Source organism: Arvicola amphibius, chromosome X, assembly GCF_903992535.2.
Source record: "Arvicola amphibius chromosome X, mArvAmp1.2, whole genome shotgun sequence".
In the NCBI taxonomy this organism is placed as follows: domain Eukaryota; kingdom Metazoa; phylum Chordata; class Mammalia; order Rodentia; family Cricetidae; genus Arvicola; species Arvicola amphibius.
Window position 1 is genome coordinate 33,578,954 of NC_052065.1, and position 17,862 is coordinate 33,596,815.

A 17,862-nucleotide genomic window follows, 5' to 3' on the forward strand; every position below is an offset into this window, starting at 1 on the left:
ATCAGCCCAGCCCTCTCATGTTCCTCTCCTGTCCCAGAGTGATGCAGTAAGGAGGGCTCGCTTGATCTATGAAAGGGAACACTGTTTGTCCTTGACATGAAGTCTTAACTATTTTGTACTAGGCAGGATGATTGTTTTTGTTCCTACAGCCTCCATACTGTGAGTGAAAGAAGCAGCCTTTGTCCTGCACAGCAGTTTCCAGGATCTCTCAATCTCAGCCTCCTTATCTCTGACTGACTGAGCTGGTAGCTAAGATGCCATGTCTTTCTGTCTTCAATTCATGAAATACTTACGGAGCCATTGCTAAGAGCTAAATTTCATACTCCAATAGGTTTTCCAGAGACTTTGAATCATAAATTAATTGTTTAATCATGAGGTAATTTGTGTCTATGTTAATCATTATTTTTATAGTTTCCATGAAAAGTCATATAGATATATAAAGAGATATAAATATGTTGAGTAACTGTACCTAACTGATGCTCCATAAATGGTTTAAATTCAAGGAGTGGCTTTCACAGAAAATCTAGTCTGTTGAGCAGGCATCCTCTTCTAAAGGGAATTGGGAAATGTTCTGTCTTCTATTTTCTGAAAGAGCTTCTGCAGGGACAGTTTTATTTCTTCATTAAATGCTTGGTAGTGTCTACTTCCAATATCCAGGAGGATTACTATATCTTTTTTTGGGAGTTCACCTTCTTATTATCTTCTCAAGGATCCCAAATTTATAGGCTCGATGTCCTTTAATTAAGGCTAGAAACCGATTATGAGTGAGTACATCCCATGTTCATCTTTTTGGGTCTGGGTTACCTCACTCAGAATAGTGTTTTCTATTTCCATCCATTTGCCTGCAAAATTCAAGATGTAAGGGGGAGGAGGAGGGGAGGGAGGGGGGAGGAGGAGGGAAGGAGATGGAAATTTTTAAATATAAAAAAAAATAAACCATGAGGAAAAAAATTTTAAGTTGAATTTATAATTACCTTATTTTGCCTATGTAAAGTTGTTCATATAGAAACAATAAAGGAACAAAAACTTTCAAGCTAAAAAAAAAAATGCTTGGTAGAGTCCACTAATGAAGCCAGGTAGGTTTGTAGTAGATTTTTAATTATTAATTCAGTTTATTGTTTAATATAGAATTTTCCATATTATCTCTGGTCAGTTTTATTAATTTGAGAATTTGTTCATTTCACTTGTCAAATTTACTAGTGCAAGGGCTAGGAAGATGCCACATAAAACAAAAGGGGGAGGTGGCTCAGGTGTAAAGTCTCTTGCTTTGTTAGCACAAGTACCTGAATTTGAATCTCTAGAGCACACATGAAAAATCTGTGTCTTCCTGTAGCCCCAGCATTAGGAGGTGGAAGACAGATGGCTCATGAGAGCTTACTGATCAGCCACCCTAGCCAAATAGTGAGTTTCTGGTTCCATGAAAAAAAAATCCTATCTCAATGCAACAAAACAGAGAGCAACAAAAGAAAACATTTCAGAAACCCTTCTCTGGCCTCTGCATGCAAGCAAACAAGTACATACTGTAATGATTTCAGCCACATAAGGCTGATACTTCCAAGTTCTAGGGGTCATGCAAGTACAGACAAGCCCTCAGGCAAAAGAAGTGCCTAATGGACCCAAGGGATATTAAAGGGCCCCCTGCAAGATCCACATATGACTCAGCTAAGCCCTTCCGCACATGTGAGCCGTGTCGTACAACGTAGTCACGCCAATCCCCTGTGCACATGCACGCTAGGCAGCTTTTAAAAAGTTGGACTCACCATCATTCTCTCTCTGCACACTGATTCCGCAGGCCTGTACACGCTCCCTCTAATAAACTCATAAACGGGTTTGTTATGTGTTTTGTGGTTCCTTCTCATTCACACCAGGTAATTTCACTCATGTGTATATACCACACATGCACACACACACACACAAGAAAAAACCAAGGTGGACATGATGGTGCACACTTGTGATCCTGGTACGGAGGAGGTTGAGAAAAGTAGATCCTTGGAACTCCCTAACCAGCCAGTCTAGTCTACTTACAGAGTTTCAGGCCAATAAAAGACCCTGTCTCAAAAATAATGAGGTGTACAGTGCCTGAATCATACCTGAGATTAACTCCTCCCTCCCCATACAATTTCCTGGCATGAAATTTTTCTGAGTACGCCTTTATTATCAGCTGAATGTCAGAACATTCTATAGTGATACCCTCTCTTATGTTCCTAATACAGTTTTCCCAATTAATCTATCCAGAGTTTCCTCATTTAGAAGTTATTTTCTAGTTCATAAAGATGTTATGTTTACTTTCAGCCAAGATCTCTCTCCTCTAGACCTGGAAGGTTTGTCTCAAGTCTTCCTTTAGAGTTGAAATGGGCTATTACCCTAGGAAGGCCTTTGAGGAGGTAATCTTCACACAATACTACCACAATGAGAAAGAGGGGGTGATGGAGGGAGAAAGGGATGGGGGGAGAGAGAAAGAAAGATCTACCTATGTTTTGTAAACATACTTGTTTTTTCAAATAAACAGTAGTTTAGGTTTAAGATGCTGTCAAGTACAGTGATCCTCAATAAGGGGGATAGTCAAGTTCTTTAAAACTTTTTTTTATTTATGAGCTAACAATGGATTTACTGAAGTTGCAAAGGCACTATAGAAAGGGTTTGTGTATCCTTCATCCACTTTCCTCCACTGATGGTAACATGTGTAACTATAGGAAAGTATCTAAAACCAGGAAACTAACATTAGTACAATATCAGTGTAATTTTATCAGATGTGCAGATTATATAACTACTCTAGCATGTATGAAAGGCTCTGCATCCCATCCTTGGACATACAGAAATATTCCATGACTACAAAAATATCCCTTGTGATCTCTCTCCCCAAACTCTACTTTACCATCATCCCTAATCCCAGGCAAGCACAAATTTGTTCTGTAGTTGTATAATTTGTCATTTCTGTAATGCTACATAAAGTAATGCAGCATAGAACCTTGAATGTGGATTGTCTGACTCAGCAGAATGCCTCATAAATCTATCCAGATTATACAGCAAACATTTTTTCCATGTGATCGCTGAAGATTTTTCTATGGTATGGATCTACTACAGTTTGATTAACCATCACCCACAGGAAGGCATTTTTTTTGGTTTTGTATTACAAATAAGATAGTATGAAGAATGTGGCATAAGTTTTTGTGTGAATGTAAGTTTACTTTCTCTTCAAGAAATCCTCAGCAGTGAAGCTGTTCCCTTAAGACAACTTGAACTTCAGTTTTACAAGAAACTATCACCTTGCTTGCCAAAGTGGCTATATCATGTTACATTCCTGCTGGTGGTATGAAAGAGCTCTAGATTTTAAAACAGAAATGAATCACAGATGATGAAGCCACCTATGATCTCTGAGTGGCTACAGAGCACAGAAATCTGAGAGTTTAAGGGGAAACACTAGAAAATTATTTAGGTCAATTAACATTGAGACTCTTAAGAAATCTCTTAAGAAATTACTGGCAAAATGCTCATACCTTCTTTAAACTGTATCCAGCATGGAAAATAATTGGAGGCAGCAGAATGTTGAAAAATACCTCTGGATCAAATGTTACCTGAAATTTTAAAAAGAAAAAAGTCAAAATTCAGATAAAGATAAACTGAAAATATTTATTAAATATTGAAAGCCATTGACTACAGTGCCTGATTAAAACAAAAGCCACCAATGTGTTAAATCATTACAGCAGTGAAGCCACAATTTCCCTATTGACCGGTATGTTCTTCCTCTACCTCTCCCTCCCCCAGCACTTCTGAATAAGAGTCCAGTGTTCTGTCTTAATACATAGTAAGTCCTAACAGTTTGAGGCAATTTCAGGAACTCACAGAAATCTGCTGCCAATGTTTTTCAACAGAAAAGAAAAATATCTTGATTTTTATCACATATTCATGAAGGTTTAATTGCAATAAAAATGCTGTTGTGAGTCTTTATTAACTTTCAGACCATTAATGCGCTCTTTTCTAGATGCAATTCTATTACATTTAAGTCTCTTTTGAGAAAACAGCCTTCTGAAATCCTTTATTTGGCCTAGACAACGTTATCAGTGAAGTCAGTAGCTTCCTGATCATCAACAGAAGTTCAGTAACTCTACAGAGACTGAAATCAGTTGTTGATATAAGGAATTCACACTGAAACTTGTACAGAGCCAATCATAGTACAGCCAAAGAAACTAAGCATTTCTAAACATGCTAACCTTTTTAGGAGGGAGAAAATGTAGGCTAAATATTTAAAATAATTAACTGAAATAAAAGTCAATTAATCTACTCACATGAATAAATTTTTTAATATTGATTTCTTGTCTATCCTGGAAATCACTTACATGAGAGGCTTATAATCTTTTTTGAAGCATTTTTGCTACTCCATAATCAAATGAAAAACAATGCTTAAGCTAGGCATAGTGAAGAATGCCTATAATTCTAGCACTCAGGAGGCTGAGGCAGGAAGACTAAATTTGAGATCAGCCTGAGCTACATTTTAAGAGGCTTTCTCAAAAGAAAAAAAAATGGATTTTTTAAAATTGAAAAACAATGCTTGCACTTAAATTCTTCCTAAAGCAAGCCCTTCTTCCTTTGAAGATTAGGTAAGTCTTTGGCATCAGTCACTAATAAGTTCAAGCAGTCAAATATTTGCAGACTATGTAAAGAGAGCCATAAAGAATTAAGAATTACAGTTCAGAATACTAAGCTAAAGGGGAATTAATATTATTTTAAGAAAGATAACATCCTTTCTAAGGCACAGCAAGGTTAAGAGAAAACAAGGCAAGTGGGATGTACAAACATGTTGCACAAGCAGCAGCCCATATCTATAGGTTCTAGCCAGTTAAGGTCAGAAAGCTGAAGGTTTTTGAAGGACAAAGTTACAATCTGGCTTTTCCTTCTCCTCATCCTAACACGGAAGCCACCCTAGAAAACCGTGAGCCAGGAATATAACTGAAGTTTCAGCAGTTAGAAAGGTTTTTTCTCCTCAAGGTCAAGATGAAGCCAGGGAATCTGGAACTTTGTCCCAGACAGCCCTGATACCAGCTCACCTTCCGCAGCATGTCATTCTGCTCCACATTATTGATCTTGCCAGGGCTGATTTCTCCTTTCAAAGTGTATTCAAAGAACTTCCCACTGACATTCACTAATAAGGTGCTAAAGGCTCTATCTTCCTGAGTACAGCTGAGTGACTTGTCATGTCCGCTGGTAGCAGGGGTACCATACCTCAGGATCACTCCAACAATGAGCCCTGAAATAGGGTGACACATATTAAAAAAAAATCAGTCCTGGTTAACTGTCCAGTCATTTGCAGAGGTACAGCTGTGCAGCTGAGTTAAACCTGCCCACTTTCTGAATAACTCAGAAAAGCCATTTTCCCTTTTGGTTTCTCTCTTTCAGATACTGGCCAGAGCCTAAGTATGCTTTCTCTGGTATTCTTTTTTACTCCAAAGCTACCTCCCTTTTGCCATGTGCCTGCTTGCCCAACTTCCATGCCTAACTTAAAAAGACATAGCTTTCTCTCTTCCTCTTCTCCATCTACCTCCTCTGGGCAGATGCTGAGTGAGATTTCCAGATTGCCTATTCTAGAGTTTTAAACACTAATAAAAAACATTGTTGAACTCTGAAAAGGCCAGTCATGTGGCAGAACAGAAAGTATGGAAGTGATACCACTGTTGATTTAAGTCCCTCAGTCACGAGAAGGATTAAACAGGATAGTGGTTAATATGACCCCATGAACAAAATTAATACCTGTTTGTGCTTCATGTCGTATTTCTGAGACTTTTAGTAGAGAAGGATGAAGTGGAGAAACAGTGTAACATTTTCAGAATAAGGAAGAATGACTGAGCCTTTGTTTTTCCCCAGTGCATCTCTCAAACCAGCCCTGCTGTCATCTGCTACGGTGAACAAAGCCACTGGAATTTTTAGTTGCTATAAATGGAACATGCTTTGCCACACACCAGAGGTAGAAGAGGGAAAACAAAATGGTTTTTCTTAGATCATTCCAAGCACTGAATATCATGGAGAAAGTAACTATACCCACTAGGAGGCTAAACATTGTAGTGTAAACTTAAGCAGTCATGATCTGGGGTCCAGGGAGCTGCTTCTTGAGGCTACACATTTAAAATGATGTTCTTAATAATCTCATCCTGATCACTTGTGAAACAACCTTAAAAGTATAAGAAAAGGCAGACTTAATCTTAGAAAGTATATTTATCATTACCAAAAAAGAGCTATCTAAAGAAAACGAAGACGCCCATAATGCAGATGCTTCGAGTTATCTGGTGAACAGGCAGTGTCAATCTTCTAGCCAGTTCTAATAAATGAATTTCCATTCATTTCTTCACATCCGGTGATAAGTCAGATGATGGCAGAGATAGCCAGCCAGAATTTGCTCATCCTTGGGAGCATGCTTCTCAGCTGGCACTGGCATGGCTATCTTGCTTCAGGCTTTCTGGGTTTCTGTGCTGGGAAGTAAAGTTGTGAGCTACCTACAGAAAGGTGGCTGTTGGTCACATCTTTTTATTTCCTTGATCTTCATTCCTGTTCCAGCAAGGAAGGTAGGATAAATTGTCAGTTTCTATCAATTCTCCCTCATAGGAGGCTTTGAGAACTCTGATAACTACTTAGGGCTCCTATGAATGGACCAAGAAGAAAGTATGTCACATGTAGAAATCAGTCCTAGTGTTTCCTAGTCAGTCCTCGGGGCAGTGAGCCATCCCTTTGCTATGAAACTCTGTCCTCTAGGTGTGATATGGAAATCGCCATCTTGAAATCAGAGCAGCTGTGATTACTCATACAAGACCCTCACAAGATTAGGTCAAAAATAAGTTACTATCTGGAGGGGAAGGGCTCTTCTTCACCAGTGCAGCTGTCTCTAAGTTGCCCATGCTCATATAGGCAAGCCTTTCGTTCATGATCCTATAAATAACCCCAATTAAACTCACTGGCTCTCTAAGCTACACCAGCCAAATTATTTCTTTGGCTTTTATCAGAGCCCTATCTAAAGTGAAGAAAAGTTATATAGCCCCATTTACATTATTCTGTTCATTCTTCTGATGATTGTGTGGAAGGTCCCATGCCACAGATGATATCTCTCATGGTTACCATGTGTTATGCATTTACATCCCAACATTAGAACTCCACCAGGTCCTGTATCATTGCTGCCTGTGCACCCTTTTCTCCTTTAACAACACAGAACTCCACAAATGTTCTGTCTTCTTTGTTGTAAGGATGTTCCTTGGGAGTTATTCTTCTTGGTGACAATCTCGTGAACAAGTTACATCTATTAGTATCCTGTGGGTGAAACCATGTATCTGTATGTGAGAGAGGGGGCGGAAGGGAGAGAGTGGAAGGGAGGGAGAGGGGGAGAATGAATGAGAATACAGGGGTATGCATATGCATGGAGATCAGAGAACAACACTGTGTGTCACTCATTGCCTTCTACTTTGTTTGAGATGGGACCTTTCTTTTTGTTGCTGCATTCACCAGGCTAGCTGGCCTGTAAGCTTCTGAGAAACCTGTTCCCTCCACCTCTCATCTCTAGAAGCAATGGGATTACAGATATACCACCATGATCAGCTTTCATGTGGGTTCTGGGGATTTGAACTTGGATCTTCACACTTGCTTTGCCCACTGAGCCACATCCCAGAAGCATATGCTTCTTATATAGAAGCATGTTATTGTTTTTAAACTTCCATTACAGTGACAGTTTGTGCCCATGGTGCCATGCTGAGTGTCTCAGTCTTATTACTCATAGTTGAGGTCATGTTGATAATGACTAAGATTAGCTGTAGCAACAGTACTTCCTTCCAAGGCTGCTGGCAGCACTGCGGGCAGGAGGGTAGGGACTGCTGGGTGCTCTCACGGCTTTACTGTCCAGATCTTTATAGAGTCTTTTAGTCTCATTTCAGTCCTTGATTAGGCAGTCATGTTCTAATGACGTTTTACTTGACAAAGCAGTTGACAGCTCTTCAGCATTTATGATACACAATGGTCTATATTGCCTTAAAAAGTGACCTGTCACAGCCAAAAAGATGTATTAGTCATCTCTGCAGTGAGCAGAGACCAAACAGTACCTTTCATGCTGGAAATCAGTGCTGAGTGGGAGTTCCCATAAGGGGCTGAGCTTCGAAGGAGGAAGATGGAAGTGGGCAGTAGAATGTACAGCAAGCAAGGAAAATAACTATCCTTACAGAAGAAATTGAGGAGCAGCAAAATTATGCCAAGTGTTATCAGCCTCTGCTTCGAGTGGAAGCCTTTTTGGGTCAAAAGGGTGATATTTTGCAATAAAAACTAAGCTAATAAGGATGTGAATGTTCCTGTAGTGTAAGACTAGGCTAATATTCCAAAGAGTAGGATTAAGCCTGTGTTAATAGGAATACTACGCATCCCTTTTCTATCCGATACTTACTGCAGTCTTTGAAAAGAAAGAAATTAGTTGCTGTTGTTTAAAAAAAAAAGTAGCCTGTCACACAGTTTCTATTAAACAAGTTCATAAAGAAAAGAAAAACCAAAACATAGTATTTACAAAATCTGCTTATATTAAAATTTGCTTTACATTCGTCACTGCTTCTCGACTTTATCAACCTCCTCAGCTGAGCTAACGAAGAAAGTAAACTGCTCTCTTCTAGGTCCTCACAATGAATGTTGACAAAGAAAGAGATTTAGGGGCTAGAGAGATGGCCACATGATTAAGAGCACATTCTACTCTTCCAGAGGATCCAAGAACTACTCCTGGAACCCATACTGTCTTCAGGCAGCTCACAACTGCCTGTAACTTCAACTCCGGGGTATTTAGCGGCCTCCTCTTCTGGCATCCACAAGTACTTACACACATGTCACACACACACAGATGCATATGCACACACACACACACACACACACACAAGCACACACATATATACATATATATGTAAAATAAATCTTTAAAAAAGAGGCATACAATTGTATATGAATTCTTTTATTCCAGGAAATGTCTAGATTCATTAGTAGATGTTGAATACTGGTGCTTCAATTTAGAAAATCTTATCTTCTCTGCTCTGGGCCCAATGCACCCATACAAATAAAGGGAAACAGTGAAAAAAAATGACACTATGGTTAAACATAGCAGCATAACCAAGCACAGCAAATGTAAATGGTTAGCCCCATGCTCAGAGCTTGACCTAACCAAGCCTCAGAGTATACTGCTCACTCACGCTACACTGAGTAATCCTCAGTTTAGATTTCTATTTACTACCATCACACTCCAGGCCATGATATGAAGTTCACAATGAGCGTTTTCTGAATGACGAAAAAGCAGCATATCAGGACTGCAGAGGGCTTTTCGTTGTTGCTTTACGTTTGAATAAATGATTTTTTAAAAATCTGGATACAACATGAACATCCTAGTTCATGTGCTAGATCTGAAGACATCCTCTGATAGAAAACTCTGAAAAGACCTTAACTGCAAAGAGTAAAAACATGTAAGGAATTCTATTTAAAGCTCAAAAAGTTCAGTATACACACACACAAAAAAAAACAATACAGAGAGCCACGGAGGCACTGATCACACTGACTCAACAGCACAGTGCTCTAGATTACAGAAAAAAAAATATGTCCGTGAAAAAAGAATCACAGCAGATACCAGCTGAGGAATGGATGGTCACTGATTTCACAGGCATATGACTAACTTCAGGAAATAATTTAATTTCAAATTTTACAGAAAGCAAATAGAGATAGAATTACTTTGACATTTTATGTGGCTGAAAGCAAACGGTGAACTCGAAAGTACAAAAATTCAAGACTTTAACTTGTGGGTATGAACAAACCTACTTCCCAACTGTATCTACAGTATATAATTGGCAGCTCTTCCAATTTTAAGATCTAGCCAAAGGACTGTGAACATGTATAGACATATATGTATATATGTCTCTATATATGAATATATGTCTATATATGTGTGTGTATATATGAATGGATATTTTATACATGTGCTCGTCTAAACTTTGGTAGAATGAGAAAGGAATATGAGCCAAGTGTGACTGCAAATTCCAGAGGGTCATAAAGATGCCAACCCCCATTGGTGTGGAGTCAGTTTCTCTTTCGTAACTGAGGCTGTTGAGAGAATGGTTGAACAAGTAGAAATGGGAGAGATGTAATTCTAGACAATCATCCACCAGCTGCATTATAAAAATGCCAACATTAATAAGACTCTATTAGCTGGGTTGGCAGTGGTGGTACATGCTTTTAATCCCAAAACTTGGAGACAGAGACAGGAGGATATCTGTGAGCTCAAGGCCAGCCTGGTCTAAAGAGGAAATTCCAGGACAGGCTCCAAATCTACATAAAGAAATCCTGCCTTGGGCTGGAGAGATGGTTCACGGTTAAGAGCATTGCCTGCTCTTCCAAAGGTCCTGAGTTCAATTCCCAGCAACCACATGGTGGCTCACAACCATCTGTAATGAGGTCTGGTGCCCTTTCGGACTACAGGCATACACGCAGACAGAATATTGTATACATAATAAAAAATATTTTTTTAAAAAAGAAATCTTGCCTCAAAAGAAAAGGACTTTATCAAAGGCAAGAAGGGAACCGGTAAATGAATGTATTGTTCTATACTCAATGAGAACATCACTTATGCATGCTACTGAGGGTAAAGGATCACCATTACGTGGTAGTGATTTGGCCACCACCATGTTACTGAGTAGTGTATAATAAGGATTCTGAGCTCTAAAGCTTCATTTGACATAATAAGAAAGCATCAAATCACAAAGCATTTGAAAATAGTGATATCCAGTGTTGTTACAATGAGGTGGCAAGAGATAAGGAAAATCCCAAGAAGCTAACAGGCCAGCTAATCAGGCATACATGCAACAAACAAGAGACCTTGCCACAGATAAGGTAGAAAGCAAAGAACTATATCCTAGGTTGCCATCTGGCATCCATGTGTACGCCATGCACACATGTCTATACTATATGTGTACTATCATGAATGCACACACACAAAAGAGTAGAAATAACTATAGATTGAGAATGTGTTACCTGAAATGGTTGGGACTAGAGGTGTTTCTGATTTCAGAGTCATTTGATTGGGATTCTTGCACAGACTTTATCAAATTGAGTATCCCTCATCTGGAATCCAAAATTTACTATGTTCCAAAATCCTTATCTTTTTTACTTGTCATATGAGAACTCAAAAGATCCTGGATTTTAAGTTTTCAGTTTAGGAATGCTCAAATAACACATCAAATTTAACAAAAAAGAACCCAATAGATTCTAGCAGTAACCATCACTTTTCAGGGTTAGGGAGGGTTGGCAGGACTTTGGCTTTGAGAATGAATTGCTATGGTTCTCTTCAATGTCTTCTTCTACTCACTCTGCTATTTATACAGCTGTGCTAATCACTGACATGAGCTGGGTGGGGAGCAGTAACTGAGAGTCATCACAGTCTCCTCCACCTGCCTAAAGGAAGTCTTTTGAACACATATCTGGGGAGGTGGACGTCATCTCTAGGCTAAAAGCCACAGGCGACCACTGTCCTTGCTAAAGTTCAGCAGTTTTCTTTAATACGTGTTCCCCAATTTGTTAGTTGACTATCTGTCCCTTTTTATATATTTTAAATAGTTATTTTTAAGAGTTTTGTTCAATTTTGTTGCTATGAATCACCCACCCTAACAACATGCTCTACCAGGCAGCAGAAAGGAGAATTTTGTGGGCTTCACAGGAGTCCCGGGTGTGTCGTATCACTTACACCTCAGTTGCCATACGAAGCAAGGCACCTCCACTATTCCCTCCTAAGATCTGCCTGTTGGAAGAATGAGTGCACTGTGCCAAAATCCTATGCAAAGTACCAACTGCTGCCCAGGTGCTGCTTTTCTACAAGTCTTTTGGATGAATCACTTCCCTTACATTTGCTTACATCCTTACATTCCACATACTAGAGAATCAGGGATTTGGAAGGAGAGTTGATGTGTGGGCTGGAGCAGAGTAGGAAATCTACTGCAGAGAGGCAGCTATAGGGCTATCTCTTATTGAAGTCACCCTGTCCAATGTAGGAGACAGGTGCCATAATTTATTTGACCACCAGCTTCATGAGTGTCAGTAAAATGAACATTTGTAGAAGAATTTACCATTCTAAAAGGTTTTGACCAGAGAAGTATTTTGAGAATAAGCATATTTCTCTATAAATGCTGATCATTATTTTAGAAAATTGTCCCATAGATTTATCAAAACATAAAGTCAGTAATAGGGCTGGAGAGATGGCTCAGTGGTTAAGAGCAGTGACTGCTCTTCCAGAGGACCCGGATTCAGTTCTCATCACCCACATGGAAGCTCACAACTGTCTGTAATTCGAGTTTCAGAGGACCTGACACCCTCACACAGACATACAAGTAGGCAAAAGTCAGTAATAAAATGATATAGCCATATGATGCATCAGCATGCAGCACTCTAGCTTGGTAAACAAACAGAAAATAAGCACCTCTACCAGTTTTCCTACAGTAAGATTATTCTCTACAGAAGAAATAAAGGACTATAGGCTGCAGAGATGGCTCAGTCAGTAAAGTGCTTGCTGTGCAAGCATGAGGACCTGAGTTTAGAGCCAAGGAAGTTGGCTGTACCAACAAAAACACAGACAATTGATGGTCACATAGCAGCAAATCCCAAAGAAGGGGAAAACACACGAATTAGCATCACCAACAATGAAAACTAAATTAACAGGAGATAGCAATCACTGATCAGTAAAATCCCTTAATGTAAATGAACTCAACTCACTGATAAAAAGGCACAGGCTAAGAGATTGGATATGAAAACAGAATCCATCCTTCAATGCATACAAGAAACACATCTCAACCTCAAAAACAGACATCATCTGAGAGTAAAGGGCTAGGAAAAAATATACCAATCAAATGTACCTAAGAAACAAGTGGGTGTAGCTATCCTAATATCTAACAAAATAGACTTCAAGCTAAAATCAGTCAAAAGAGACAAAGAAGGTCACTTCATATTAGTCACAGGAAAAATCTTTCAAGAGGAAATGTCAATACTAAATATCTATGCCCCAAATACAACGTCATTCTCATATGTAAAAGAAACACTACTAAAGTTTAAACCATACATTAAACCCCACATACTAATAGTGAGAGACTTCAACACTCCCCTCTTACCACTGGACAGGTCAGTCAGACAAAAAATTAACAGAGAAATAAGGGAACTAACAGATGTTATGTCTCAAATGGACTTAACAGACATATATAGAATATTCCATCCAAACAGAAAAGAATATACCTTCTTCTCAGCACCTCATGGAACCTTCTCAAAAACTGACCACATACTCGGTAACGAAACAAACCTCAACAAATACAAAAAAAATGGAATAACACAATGTACCTTATCAGATCATTATGGCTAAAAACTAGAAGTGAATACTATTTCCGGAAAACCCACAAACACATGTTAATTAAACAATGCTCACCTGAATCATCAATGAGTCAAGGAAGAAATAAAGAGAAATTAAAGGCTTCCTAAAATTCAATGAAAATGACCACACAACATATACAAATATGTGGGACACAAAGAAAGCAGTGTTAAGAGGAAAGTTCATAGCACTAAATGCCTACATAAAGAAGCTGGAAAAATCCCAAACTAGTGAATTAGCAGAACATTTGAAAACTTTAGGACAAAAAGAAGCAAACTCATCTAAGAGAACTAGATGGTAGAAAATATCAAATCGAGAGCTGAAATCAACAAAATAGAAACAAAGAAAACAATACAAAGAATCAATGAGACAGAGTTGGTTCTTCGAGAAAAAACACAAAATAGACAAACCTTTATCCAAACTAACCAAAAGGCAGAGAGAGAATATCCAAATTAACAAAATCAGAAATGAAAAGGGGGATATAACAACATACATGGAGAAAATACAGAGAATCATCAGGTCATATTTCAAAAACCTGTACTCCACAAAATTGGAAAACTTAAAGGAAGTGGACAACATTCTGGATAAATATCACTTACCAAAATTAAATCAAAACCAGATAAGCAAATTAAACAGACCTATGTAGAAGGAGCAGCGGGGCTCCATCCCGCCACCTGGCTAGCTTTACACCCGAAATAATTACACAGAAACTGTATTCATTTAAACACTGCCTGGCCCATTAGTTTCAGCCTCTTATTAGCTAATTCTCACATCTTGCTTTAACCCATATTTAGTAATCTGTGTAGCACCACAAAGTGATCGCTTACCAGGAGAGATCTTAACCTGCGTCCATCTCGGAGAGGAGAGGTATGGCGACTGCCTGAGACATCTGCCTGACTCTGCTTTCTTTCTTCCGCAATTCTGTTCTGTCTACCCCGCCTACCCAATTTTCTGTCCTATTAAAGGGCCAAGGCAGTTTCTTTATTAACCAATGAAAGTAACACATAGACAGATGACCATCCTCCATCATTCCCCTTTTTCTGTTTAAACAAAAAGGAAGGCTTTAACTTTAACATAGCAAGATTACATATAACAAAACAGTTATCAAGCAAGAATTACAGTTACAATATTTATATCTATTTTATCTTTATCATAATAATGGAAAACTATAACTATAACTAACCATTCTTCAACTCCATCAAAGACTCCAGAAGGATATAATATTACCTAAGTAAACAAGAAATAAGCAACTTCAAAAACTCTAGAAATGACAGAGACAACTCGCTGCCTGGACAGTCACCCAAAGTTCCTCTGTACTGTTGGGGCATCCATATTCAGTCTTCAGGCCTATAGTTTCCAGCAGACATTTCCATGAAGCAGGAAATTTTAAAGGCAGTTCAGTCACTATTTGCTGTGTCCTACAGAATGTCTCGCAGAATCTTTCATGAGTAAGAAACCCCAAAGAATCATCTCACCTTTAGGCAAGTTCAGCAGTTCTTTCTCTGTGGGTTCTCTGTGTCCAGTTTATGCAACAGTACAGGCAAGAGCAGTTTCTTGCCCAAATGACTAAACAACTCCATAAGGAGCCTCTTCGATGCCCATCTTCCTCTTGAAGTAGATTGGTGCTGCCAGGAGCAGACGTGTCTCATTGTCATGAAAAGCCCTAAGTTATTAAAACATTTAAAATGCCATATTCTGTAGTCTTTGGAAGATGTGAAGAATGCCTATCTAAAATATATCTATGCACATCTAGAAAGTCTAAATAATATGACTACAAGCTTGACTATTATCGATGATTATCCATTAACAACCTATATTTCCTAATTATACATTACATTTTTAAATGAACTACACAATCACAATACCTTAATCAAGATCAGAAATGCATATACATATAACAAAATTGACCTTAAAATTCATACCAATGCAAATTATTCATATCTATATCATATCCTCCTTTAAATGTAAAAGAACATTTATAAACAATATTTGGGAATATGGGCACAGTTATTATCTCCAAACTGCTTCCTGCTGAATGGGGGCGCTGTTATTTAGGTCTTTTATAGTGTAACCTATGTGCCAGGTTCATCTCAGTTGGCAGTCGAGTGAAGCAATTTTTTGAGGGTGTTCACAGCAACCTTTCAGGAGGGCGTGGTCTATCATACCATACTGGGATAGAAGCAATCCACAGGGTTTCATCCTCTGTGAAAACAAAAGAAGAACTTTTCCAAAGCATCATAACCTTAGATCCAAATTTTGAAGTCAAGATACCTTAGAACATATATGCAGGTTCTGCTTGGCAACCCATATAATGAAATGTCTATTTGTACTTAGCTCCTTCACAGTCTGAAATTTTAAAGAAAACACAATAATACAAAGAATCCAGACTCTCTGTGAATTTTCCATTCTTACGTGGCTTATTTTTCTTTACTTATTTTAATCTATAACTATCTGTACTCTGTCTCTTTAAAGACTTTACCCTTTTTTAAAGCATTAACTTTATTCTCTCTATATTTTTTCTCTCTCCCAAGCATACGTACACTCATCCAACACTGTGACCCATTTAAAGGTCTTTATGTATGAATCTGTCCTATTGTGAATCTGTAATTCTTTACTATCCAGGAGCATTTCTTAAAAAGTTAAGCACTTCTTAAAAACTTAAGTTGTGCCATGTAGAAGTAATACGGTACTGCCTGTTTCCTGCCCACTCTAAACCTTAACTGCATTGTTATTATGGTAATTACGATAGTTCCTGCCTGAGACCAGCACAGTTCAGCATGGCAGAGCAGAGCAGAGGAATAATGCCAAACTCTTATGAGGCTACAATTATACTGATACCTAAACCACAGAAAGACATTGCTAAGAAGGAGAATTACAGACCAATCTCACTCATGAACATTGATGCTAAAATACAGGCAAATTGAATCCAAGGACACATCAGAACCATCATCCACCATGATCAAGTCGGCTTCATCCCAGAGATGCAGGGATGGTTCAACATACGAAAATCTGTCAACATAATCCACCATATAAAGAAACTGAAAAATAAAAACCACATGATCATCTCATTAGATGCCCAAAAAGCTTTCGACAAAATACAACATTCCTTCATGATAAAGGTCTTGGAGAGAGCAGGGATACAAGGAACATACCTAAACATAATAACGACAATATACAGCAAGCCAACAGCCAACATCAAACTAAATGGAGAGAAACACCCGACAATCCCACTGAAATCAGGAACAAGATAAAGTTGTCCACATTCTCCATAGCTATTCAATATAGCTCTTGAGGTCATAGCAAGAACAATAAGACACCAAAAGGTGACAAGGGGATACAAATCAGAAAAGAAGTCAAACTCTCACTGTTTACATAAGTGATCCCAAAAACTCTACCAAGGAACTTCTACAACTCATAAACACTTTTAGTAATATAGCAGAATACAAGATTAACTCAAAAAAATTAGACACTGATGATAACTTACGCTGGAGAGGTTGTGGGGTAAAAGGAACATTTCTGCATTGTTGGTGGGAATGCAAGCTGGTACAGCCCCTTTGGATGTCAGTGTGGCGATTTCTCAGAAAATTAGGAAACAACCTTCCTCAAGACCCAGTAATACCACTTTTGGGTATATATCCAAAGGATGCTCAATTGTACCACAAGGACATGTGCTCAACTATGTTCATAGCAGCATTGTTTGTCATAGCCAGAACCTGGAAACAACCTAAATGCTCCTCGACCAAAGAATGAATAAGAAAAATATGGTACATTAACACAATGGAGTACTACACAGCAGAAAAAGAAACCAATGACATCTTGAATTTTGCAGGCAAATAGATGGAGCTAGAAAACACTATTTTAAGTGTAGTAACCCAGACACAGAAAGACAATTATCACATGTACTCACTTATAGGTGGTTTTTAAACATAAAGTACCACGCACCATGCCCCCAGTCTGTGCTGTATGCGCTAGAACCCAGTTCGTGAGCTTTGGGCAAGGGGCTGGAGGTTGAGGAAACACACGCAGAGACAGACCAACACGGGCCTCTAATCACTGGCACAAAAGCCCTTCTTTTTTTCTACTTTATCTTTTTTTGGTTTAATTTTTTATATTTAAAAATTTCCATCTCCTCCCCTCTTCCTCCCCCTTCCCTCCCCTCCCCTCCCCCCATACCCCCCTCCCTCCCTTTTCAGGCCAAGGAGCCATCGGGGTTCCCTACTCTATGTAAGACCAAGGTCCTCCCAACTCCCCCCAGGTCCAGGAAGGTGATCAACCAAGTTGAGAAGGCTCCCACAGAGCCTGTCCATGCAGAAGAGGCAAAGATCAGCGCCTTTGTCCTTGGCTTCTCTGTCAGCCTCCACCTTTGGCCACATTCAGAGAGTCTGGTTTGGTCTCATGTTCCATCAGTCCCAATCCAACTGGAGTTGGTGATCTTCCGTTAGTTCTGTCCCACCGTCTCCATGGGTGAACGC

General features: G+C 38.9%; 1 protein-coding gene across 1 annotated transcript in view; it reads right to left on the reverse strand.

Annotated features, from left to right (window-relative positions):
* The window catches only part of Slc9a7 (solute carrier family 9 member A7), a 193,015-nt gene that overhangs the window by 102,013 nt on the left and 73,140 nt on the right, over positions 1–17,862 (reverse strand). Inside the window, exons 2-3 of the mRNA XM_038316726.1 lie at positions 5,046–5,245; positions 3,498–3,575 (exon numbers count right to left, since the gene is read on the reverse strand). Coding sequence (XP_038172654.1) covers positions 3,498–3,575; positions 5,046–5,245 — 278 coding nt within the window. The remainder of the gene's footprint in view (positions 1–3,497; positions 3,576–5,045; positions 5,246–17,862) is intronic.